Source organism: Tetranychus urticae, chromosome 3 (assembly GCF_039701765.1).
Source record: "Tetranychus urticae isolate SD_2017Ah chromosome 3, NJAU_TeUrti_SD_1.0, whole genome shotgun sequence".
Taxonomy (NCBI): Eukaryota; Metazoa; Arthropoda; class Arachnida; order Trombidiformes; family Tetranychidae; genus Tetranychus; species Tetranychus urticae.
In genome coordinates this window covers 11,931,258-11,942,041 of record NC_142960.1, presented here as the reverse complement: position 1 = coordinate 11,942,041, position 10,784 = coordinate 11,931,258, and the positions used below count along the sequence as shown (strand labels likewise).

At 31.5% G+C, this 10,784-nt stretch overlaps 1 protein-coding gene and 1 long non-coding RNA gene across 3 annotated transcripts; one reads left to right on the top strand and one right to left on the bottom strand.

Annotated features, from left to right (window-relative positions):
- Window positions 1-215: 215 nt before the first annotated feature.
- LOC107360044 (microtubule-associated protein RP/EB family member 1) lies at window positions 216-1,679 on the top strand. The gene has a single exon (XM_015926664.3). The coding sequence runs from the start codon at window positions 574-576 to the stop codon at window positions 1,483-1,485; it is 912 nt and encodes a 303-aa protein (XP_015782150.1). The 5' UTR covers window positions 216-573; the 3' UTR covers window positions 1,486-1,679.
- A 1,925-nt stretch (window positions 1,680-3,604) lies between these two features.
- LOC107359435 (uncharacterized) lies at window positions 3,605-6,643 on the bottom strand. Of its 2 annotated transcripts, XR_016200244.1 has the most exons (3): window positions 5,078-6,643; window positions 4,611-4,747; window positions 3,605-4,541 (listed from the first exon to the last, which is right to left on the bottom strand). It is a non-coding gene; the product is annotated as an uncharacterized LOC107359435 (long non-coding RNA). The 2 variants fall into 2 exon arrangements; XR_003081795.2 differs by lacking the exon at window positions 4,611-4,747.
- Between the last annotated feature and the right edge of the window lie 4,141 nt (window positions 6,644-10,784).

The following is a 10,784-nucleotide window of genomic DNA, read 5'->3' as shown; positions in this document are numbered from 1 at the left end:
GTTTGTTATTCAGAAGCAAATTGACCAATAAAATTATATAGATTGTATTTTAATCTTATTCAGAATAGCACTGACAAGTGAGCAAAGGGCACTTTACTTTTTGATAAGACTAAATGTCCACTAAAAATTAAGGAAAAAAGGCGTTTTCCTGGTAAAAACTGAACAAACGGTTAAAAGAGTCGGACGATTATTCCGGTTACTGGTTATTTTTACCAAACCGATACTTACAGTGAGTTTAACCAATGTCTATTTACACAGAATTTTAAGCATCGATTTGTATTGTTTTAGTTATTCATTCCACAGATGGCAATCCCATCGCATAGTAAAACAGCATTGTGAAGGGATCGTTGAAAGATCATCTTCATCATCAACTCTTTATGCCTTTTATGCGTATACGTAGTAACAGTACAATAACCTTTAATTCTTGTCCGTCTCCTTCTAGTTCCTTTCTTCCTCAACTGACTGTTTCATATCTTGATTTTGACACTTCTTGATAATTGTAACCAAACTTACCAATTTGTTACTCATTTCCTTCAGAATAATTCATTTTTACCTTTTCATCATACCATCAAAATGACCGAAATTCCTAGTTCTTATCAGTGTGTCAATGTTTATGCAACATCGTGTACTACTGATAATCTTAGTCGCCATGAGATGTTGGGTTGGGTCAATGACAGCCTTCAGTCAAACTACAAAAAGATTGAGGAACTCTGCTCTGGAGCCGCATATGGACAGTTTATGGATCTCTTGTTTCCAGGAACTATTGGTGTCAAGAAGATTAAATTCCGAACCAACCTGGAACATGAATATATCCAAAACTTCAAACTCGTGCAGGCTGCTTTTAAAAAAGTTGGTTGCGATAAGGAAATTCCCATTAATAGACTCGTGAAAGGTCGTTTTCAAGATAATTTTGAGTTTTTACAATGGTTTAAGAAGTTCTTTGATGCTAATTACGATGGTCGGGATTATGCACCGTTAGAAGCACGAGGTGGAGTACCATTAGGGTCGGGAGTTCAAGCCTCTGGAAATTTACAATCATCGAATAGCAGCTTTACAATGCCCAGTCGTATGCCTCTTCAGAGTAAACCCAGTGCAGCAGCAACCAAACCAGTTGCAAGAACAGCTCCTGTTCAATCAAGACCAACACCCACTCGGACAGCTAGACCAACACAACCCAGAGGTGCTCACAATGACCACAATAATGACCAAAACATTGATCCTCGAATGGAGGAGGTTGAAGGACAAATGAGTAATCTCAAGTTAACAGTTGATAGTTTGGAAAGGGAGAGAGACTTTTATTATGGTAAACTACGTGATATTGAAGTTCTTTGCCAATCTACCCAAGAAAATGAAGAGGAAGACAAAGCGTCTCTCATTGAAAAGATTTTGAACATTCTTTATGCCACCGAGGAAGGTTTCGCTGTTCCCGAAGAAGGAGCTGAAGAACCTCGAACAGCTGTTGAGGGTGCTCTAGATGAGTATTAATTGCATTTACTGTCATCATCATCGCATCTAATCATCACATTTATTATTTAAAGAAATTGCAAAAGATTTAAAAAATGAAATCACCACCATGTTTTATCTAAAAAACCTAAGTGAATTGAATCAATCCCGCCGTGAAAAAAGGATTATCCCCATTAATACTTGTTATTAAACAGTCCAATTAAGCTTTTCAACAATATTGTGACAACTTTTATTCATAACTTATTACAGTTTCCAAGAATTGCAACTCTTAGTTGACAGTCACCTTAACAGATGGCACTGTATGCCTTAATACCACAATATCAATAAGTTGAGTTGATCAAAAAAGTGAAATATAAAGAGTTAATTGTTGAAGTCTACTATACTTGTTAGCTCTTGAATAACATTTTATTAACAAAAGCAGCTTTAAATCAATTTCCAAATCGATAAAGCTTCACTTGAACAAGTCATCATCTCACCATGTAATAATGAAAGCAAGGTTAACCAGTGATTTATTCAAAGATTATACATGAAAATTGAAAGAAGCAAATTGCTTAAGCTTGATAAATAAAATTGATAAATGATAAAGAATCAAGAATGAATGAAAAATGAAATATAATGATGATAACAAGAGGATGATGAAAGAGAAGGGGTTAAGAAAAAGAAGAAGAAGAAAAGTCAAATCAATTGAAAATATTTCAATGATGAAACCATTTTTTATCAATTTCACTCAATTGACTTAAAAGATTCAATTCCAAGGTAAAAAAATCAGCCAAATCTAATATAATAATTACCATTACATAATAGCAATATTAACATTACAAGTTCATTTGCCTTGATATAAAAATAAAAAAGCTTGAGCGAAAAGCAAGATTTCAACAAAATTGAAAGATTACATTGTATCAACACGTATATTTATATACATGAACATGGATACAAGAGTTGAAGACCAATCAAGAATTGCCCAAATGAGAAATAATAAAAAAGCAATTCATCTCATGATCAGCATGATGATCATTCCAAACTTAACTAGGAGAAGTTGAAAGGAAAAATGAAAAAAAAAGAAATGAAATTCAAGGTAATCTTGATTTAATCAGAATCTTAACTTTTCCATTCATTTTCTCTTTTCTTTTGCTCAACCTTTTTTTTGTATCAATGTAGATGTATCATCAAGTCCAGTTTACAAGAAAAGTTAATAATAGGAAACCAAAATAATCACAATAATGATCGGTGTAACACATTTGATGAGGTTAGAGTGAAAAAATGACTCAATCAAAGGTAAACATCAACACCAAAAGGTGAAACATTGAGGAATGAAAAAAAGGAACAAAAAAGACGCGTAAAAAGTGTAAATAATGATGCTGATAATAATAATAATCAGAGGGAAAAAAAGCTGACAAAAACCCAAAGAATCGATACATTTATCCTAATAATAATAATAATGATGATGATAATGATAATAATTTAGACCAAACAAGTTGACTATTGAACAGAATAGGAATGATTATGTTTAACCCACAACCAGATTATTAGTGTGATCATCAGAGTTGAAAGGAGCACAATGTTGAAAGATTAAAATCTTGGAAGGAAAAAAGAGAGAAGAAAAAAGATGAAGATGAAGAAGAAGATGATGATAATGAAGATTGTCTATGTGATGATAAACAGAGTGAAAGCAAAGTTCAAGTTGAACGGATATGGATTGACTGTGTCAATCCCTCAACCGTGATTTGGTGATATTTTTTGGATATTTTTTTCTACCTTCCAAGGCTGGTGACTTTTTTTGCCGTAAAAATAGCAACAATTTTCAGAGTGAAAAATCATTTTAACACAGATTCATCTTAAATGGTGACAAGTAATACTCATGCAGCGAAAAGTGTCCCTCTTACAACGCGATTAAACGCATGAAGTAACGTGTGATGCGTCCATACTCCTATCATAATATTATATTATCGCCATTTCCATTATCATTATTATTTCTTATCGTTACTATTATTGCTATTAATTATTGTTGATAATGTTTAAAAGGTCTAACCAATAACCTTAGGTAATTGTGACAGCAAGGTAAGAGAAGCTAAAGACTGAGCAATCTGAATTAATGAGAGTGACAAGTTAATATACAGTAAATTGATGAAGAAAGAAAAAGTAGATTAAAAATACAAATGTTAATAGTAATCAAGAAAATTACTGAAAAGAAGAAACATTTTAATTCCGGAAATTGGGCAAATGTTTATTAAGATTGTTACTGTTGAAACGATTCCTCTTTTTTGCGTCTTGATTAGCATTAAAGATGGAAGAGATGGAAATGTTTACGCCAACTTGCTGTTGTTCATGTTAATGTTGACTTGCAAGATGATTATGATTATGATTATGATTATGATGATTTTGATGATGATGATCTTTTTTTATTGTTATTGTTATTAACTGGCTTTCAAACATTTTGACTCGCTTCGATTGATTTTGGCCACATTAAAAAAGCAAATGAGATTAATTGAGTTAACATTATGCTTTGGGCTCTTTTCATTGTTTCCTGTCTTTTTTCATTGCCGCCAACTTTAATTGCGACTAACCATTTAGATTAATTGGTTCCTATTGGCAATGGTTGATGCCGATTGTTTACATTGACGATTAATAAGTCTCCATAATCAACAAATTGTTGAATCAGCAACAGCTTCTTGCAATTATTTTGGGCTCCGGTTTTGCGCTCTTTGCTTCACTTGATTTCCATGATTAATATTTAAATTATTGCTGATTGTTGGGTTAACGTTGACACCTTAAAATTGATTACATCTTGTAGACAATTTTGGATAATTTGAATATATCTCTAATTAGGTTGCCCTTTTGCTTTCCCTTTCCTTTTGTTCAAAATTGAGTCCTTGCTTGAGGGTTAACATCTTGCCAGTGGTAAGTGTTTTGACAAGACAGCCATCCGAAATTGAGGAGACAATTAAAGTAGTTAACCCTTTCCGTTTATGCAACTTATTAACATCTTAATCATCATCGTCATCATCCATGGTTCACATGATTTGAAATGGATATGATTGTCATCTCTGTGTCGGTTCACTGTGTATAAGAACAAGAAGCTGTAAGAGTAAAACAAAAACAAAAATAAAGAACGAGTTAGATTGATAATATTATCTGGTTTTAATTACTTGGATAATCTGACGTCTGGCTTGGTATCTTTAATCACATAATACCATCAATCTTGTCTTTGAGTAATTAAGTCTTACTCGGCAAAAAAAAGGAAACAAATCAAATAATCTTTTTGTTGAAAAGTCAAAAATGGCGCCTGTACTGAGAAACAAACATGATTCGGTAATAAAAATAAGCTTCAACCCTTCAATGTGATGCAACAAGTGTATCAAAACTGTATTAAAAGCTAATTGAATGTTTGATTGAAAGGAGTAAGATTATTAATAATGTACCCATTTATACAAACATATTGATTATCGATAATTAACATTCAATTTGTTACAAGGTTTCAATTAATCACATCAAATTTTAGCTTCTAATGAAACAATGATGTTTAACACCTTGTAATCACTTCCATTTGGTTTAATTGTGTTGTCTCTCAACTATATCAAACAAAACATCACAGAAATTCAGATTGTTCACTTACCTATCATCATTAAATTATTATTAGTTGAATTTATGGCGATAAAATAGGTTAATCCTTAGAAATAACAATTAACTTAAAACATTGAAAGCTTCACACAACACCAAAAAGGATAAAATTACCATAGGTTATAAATAGATGGCGTTAGATGTGTGACAAGTTCTCGGTTCTTATTTTAAACAAGTTTGGACTCGCCGCTAATCTCAATTAATAGCAAATGAAAAACAAACCGATCAAGATATCTGATCTGATTTAAAAGATCAACGGTTAATCTCATGCTTAAAGTGCATGTGAAAATGTAAGAAAGGCAAGATTGTGGCTAATAAACACGTAAAGATGTTTAAGTATAGCAACACTTAAACATTAAACATTGAAACATTGTCACAGTATGAGGTTTAACGAAACAAAGATAAAGCTAAATTGTAGCAATTAAATGAAAACAAAATCGTCTATTTCATCATAAAAACAACACTTTCATCAGAAAAGCCAATGACTTTAATCAAAGCATCCAATTAACATGAACTAATCAGTCAAAGATTAATCTTGAAACCAGAAGCTTGAAAAACAAAGATCAAATGGTAACCCAAAAGTCAATGGTTACAAGTCTGGTGCAAAACCATAAAAATCTGGTTTCCAAACCCAATCCTCTTCAATTTAACCAACAAATTGTTCAAACCAATCTCAAGTTACAAATTAACAGGAAAGTTGATTAAAAGATTAATGTTTAATTTTCAACTTGATGATTCAAATTAGTCAATAACATTTAAACCAGATTAATGAGAACACTTTAATTATTCAATTGATCAAATTACCAATTGATTGAAGCTGAGGGCCACCAAAGTAATCATTCAAGGTAATCATTAAGAAATATTGAAATCATCTCTATTACCTGTTAATGGTACTTAAAGCGATCACAATTTGTGTTAATCAAGTTTCACCAATCAATCCATCTAATCAGTTGAAATCAACAAACGATAAGCCAACATCAACAGTTGAACAAATTACAGGTCAGTTTAGTAACTGAATTTGGAAACAACAGAAATGATATTCATCATGAAAACTAGCAAAGCTAATCAAACAAATTGTATTCAAAACAATTGAACCCAAAACAAATTAGCATTTAAAACGTTTCACGATTAATTGGAAATTACAATTGCAATGAGAATGGTTGTAACACCTTAAAAAATGATAATTGTTTACAATTGACTTTTAATGTTTGGAGACTATTTTAATTTTAGGTAAAAATGGTTTCAATTGCTGGTTAAAGGATAGGAAAAACAAATTGAATTGATTCAATAACAATTGGTTGGAAAGAGTGAAAAGTCCAACATTGAATGGCAAAAAAAACTTAATGAACCAAAGTAAATCACCAATTGAATAATTAATTATACGTTATGTAATGTGATAAACACGAATAATCGTGATATTAAAAGCCTTTTTTTTACTTACGAACCATGAGTTAATTGTTACACAAATTAACATTGAAAAGAGCGCATTAAATAGTCGTTACAATCAGTAAACAAGACAACATGATAACCAATGAGCCCAATTGATGTTAACCTAACCACATCACGCTAATATTTAATAATGAAAGTTATTTGTTTCTCATCAATAACTTTAGACTTTGTTGCTCCTGTCAGTGAGTAAGGCAACTCTCGATTTTTGTGTTAATTTGATTTTAATCAGGTATAATCATCACGCAATCAACTTAATACAATGTCTAAACAATATCAATCAACGCCAACAGACAAACTGTTTACAGTTGATTAACATATAATGCATTTGGATTGCCATTTTGTTGCTTTAAAAAGGATTTTCATGTTTTTTCATGTTGCTGTTGCCTTTTTTTGCGGTGTTTTATCATTTTTTTCAATTTATATTCATGAATGGACAGTTGAAAAACTTGTCGACTGACTTGAAATGATTAATATCTTGTTAACAATTTGTGTTAATTAATGTTGCAAAATTTGGGAAAACTTTGATTCGATATGCTCATCAAAAGATGAATCTAAAAGGGAAACCTTTTTCTTGCTGTTGTCTCAATGCATGATTTCATGTTCAATGTTTAACTTTGGGTTTTAAAGTCACTTTTTTTCTTGGTTAAACAAAGTCTACCTGATGAGTCAATATACCCATGGAACCCAATGTTACCTGTTTTGATGGGAACAAAAGGAAACCATTAACAACCTGAATAACAGTTTCATTCATTGGGTGGCCTTTTTTTATTGAGATTAAAGAGTCAATTTCTTTTGATGATCGTAATGATGATGATTCTTGTTGTTTAGTAAATCATTTACAGGGATTAAGGTAAACAAAAGTGATTAAAGTGACTAAAATAGTTGAAGCAAGAAGCTGGGTGAAAAGGCCTCAGGAACAAACCAAACTAGGTTAAGAGAAGCATTAACAATGTGATTTATCGCAAATTTAGAGTAACGACACTTTTAGCTGCATATTAGCTGTGTATTAATACAGATAGAGATACTTTGTGTAGAGAGATTTTAACTCTGGAGCGGTACCATAAGACTTTCGAGTGGCAACATGACATTCACTTTCATCAAGCTGTTGTTGCAAACAGAATCCTTGACCAAACTGGATCGTATCATGCCATCCTAGTCCAATATGAGGGTTGATGTTTGAACAAAACTGAATAGATGGTAATAGATGATAATTAAATTTTTAATATTTTGAGTTTCTATATTTTTAGGAATAACAATTAGATGCTTCGATCATCGACTCATAATTTTCATTCATCATTATTATTAGTAAGGATACAATCGTTAACATTCAATAGAGTCAAACTCTTGATGAAAAGACCACCATTAAATAACAAATTCATCCATACAGTACACTGCGTTAAATAAGATTAAGGTTGTACAAATGAATTCTGATTTTGCCGCTTTAAGCCAGTAAGTAGATTAGAAAGTTTGAGAACCCTTCAGACATTAGCTAATCCATGAACTTAAACTTTTTCATTGCTGGCGTTTTCTGGCTATTAAAGCAAATTTTACAATGCTTTTTTGTTTTTTTTGCTGTCAATTCATGGTTGCCGGGTTTATGGGTGAAACGGCCTCAGGAACAATCCAAACTAGGCTAAAAGAGGCATTAACAAGGGGATTTGTCGCAAATCTAGAATAACGACACTTTTAGCTGTATATTAGTTGTGTAATAAACGAGAGATTTCAACTCTGGAGTGATATCAAAAGAATTTCGAGTCGCAACTTGATGTTCACATTCATCAAGCTGTTGTTACAAACAGAATCATTGACAAAACTGAATCATTTCATATAATTTCAGACCAATATGAGGGTTGATGTTTTGACAACATCGAATAGACAACAGATGATCAGTAAATTCTTGCTATTCAATATTTTGAGTTTCTATATTTTTGCGAATAACAAGTACCTTCGATCATCGACTCATAATTTTCATTTACAATGTTTCATTATTATTAGTGAGGATACAATCGTTCACATTTAGAAGGGTTTGACTACAGGGCATTTACTATGTTTATGAACAAATTAGAATAAGCGCCTAATGTAGGGGTTAATTTTTTTGATAAAACAAAGTAGGCATATATATTGTTTATGCTACCTATTAATGTAAATTAAAAATCAAAATTGTGAATCATGCCTAAATTAATTAATGAAATCGTTTCAGGTGAGATTTTAGCTCTTTTAGCTAAAAATTATTCATATTCAGTCAGAAAAAACGTTTAATGTCCGAAAATATCAGTTTTTTTATCTGGATTTGTATTAAGTGTGGTCAATCGTAACGAAAAAACTCAAAAGTACAAAGATAATGCAAATAATTCGAGTTAAAACGATATCGACTTAAAAGGAGTGAACAACCAATTGCAAAGTTGAGCAAAATTTTGTTGTGCCGACTTGGTCAAAAATCGACTCAGAAATGGTCTTGTGAGTGTTTGATTCATAGAATTTTAGGCTCGAAAAAATTCTCAAGAATAATAGAAGGCATATTGAACAGTATTATCTGAAAAACTGATTAGATTCTTTCATGAACATAGTAAATGCTCTGTAAAACGACCAAAATAGATTCAAATGGCATTTAAATCTGACTTTTGATATAAGAGTAGAGACATTGTAGGGTTACAGTGGCATAAAAACTGAGCTATGAATATCCTCCGATTGACAGTTTTGAACAAATTTAACAGTTTTAAATCGAGTTCAAAATATAAAATTCCATTGTACAACTATGGATTTTTTCATAAAACTCATTATACTGGTGTGACTTTTGCTGATCAACCAAAAAATGCACTTATTTTGTGGAAAATGGAACATTATTTTCTGTAAAATTGATAAGTTCGATAAGTCCTGTGCTTTTAAATGTTAGAGATTTTAAAGTTAATTTTTTTCAATAAAATATTTGTTGAACGCCAAGCATTGATCACTTTTGACAATTTTCCAACATTTTTCTTGTTTTGGTGACTGGTCTTAAAAATTTGAACCTGAATATTTCAAGAATCTAAATCATCGTTTCATCAAATTCATCTATTAAGCTTCACGGGGTTAAAGGGAAAGTTCATGTAGGAGGCCAAAACACATTTCCTCCTGCATATAAACCAATTTTAGTTTGTTTGGGTGCACTCTCAAAATTCATTTTGTCAATGTTTTGTCAATCCCTCTCACATTCGAACTTTTGCTAAACCTTGTATAATGTCAAAACATCAAATTCTGGCCCTCTAATTGTCCGCCAATTAGTTATCCAAGAGAAATTCTCGACGGAACGATGAAGCCATGATCCAATCTTATACAAACAAAACAAGATATCATGTGTTTGAAGGTAATTTACATACTTTGTCAAATTGTTGATATAAACACAGCTTTTGTAAAAGTATGAATAATCGCATAACCTGAGCATCGAAATTTTGCGTTGTTACTGACAAATGAAACTGAATAAAGAATGAGTAAGTCAGATAAGTATAAAAGTCGATCATTTCTCATCAAACGATATCAGTTGAAGATTCAAATATACAAAGTAATTTAGTGATTTTTCAATTTTGTTTCGAAACAACGTATCAAGCAAATCCACGTGATAACAATGCAATTGATCAAAATTGTATCCTATGTCTTCTTGGTGGCTCTTATTGCAATCATTGGTTCTGTTTCAGCCGGCGCAGTACCAGGTGTTGCAAAACGAGAATTATTAGGCCCTTTATTGTCATGATTGAAAATATATGTTAATTTAATCTTTAAGTCATTAATGAGAATATGAATTTTCTAGAAAATGTCAAATCTTTGAAATTTCATTGAATGTATTAGATTCGATTTACAAAAATTTAACTTATTTCTCATTTATTATTATATTTAAACTTATTTTTTACTCTACAACTACTATAAGATATCCTTTTAACACTAGTAATATTCATTCGTGTTAATAAAATCAGCCATTTGACTAAAAAAAGTGGGCTAGTGTCTTATTAGTGGCTTTATTGTCCTCTTTGGTTTTAGCGGCCAGCTTACAACTTTATGGATGTGCTGCGCGACGTGCGCTTAAAGGAATAAATGCATGCATAATTAATTGAATGTACATAATAGTGTCTAATGTACGGAACAATTCAATACCGAAGTCGAAAATAACTTAGAGAATGTAAAATCAATGAAATTCTATTGAATAAATTTCACTCAATTTTACAAAATTTCACTTTTTCATTCAATTATACGTGTATCTATATAGCTTGATCACTTACGAG

What these genes read in the sequence shown, in the direction of transcription:
- LOC107360044 (XM_015926664.3), top strand. Translation starts at nt 574, where the DNA reads ATGACCGAAATTCCTAGTTCTTATCAGTGTGTCAATGTTTATGCAACA.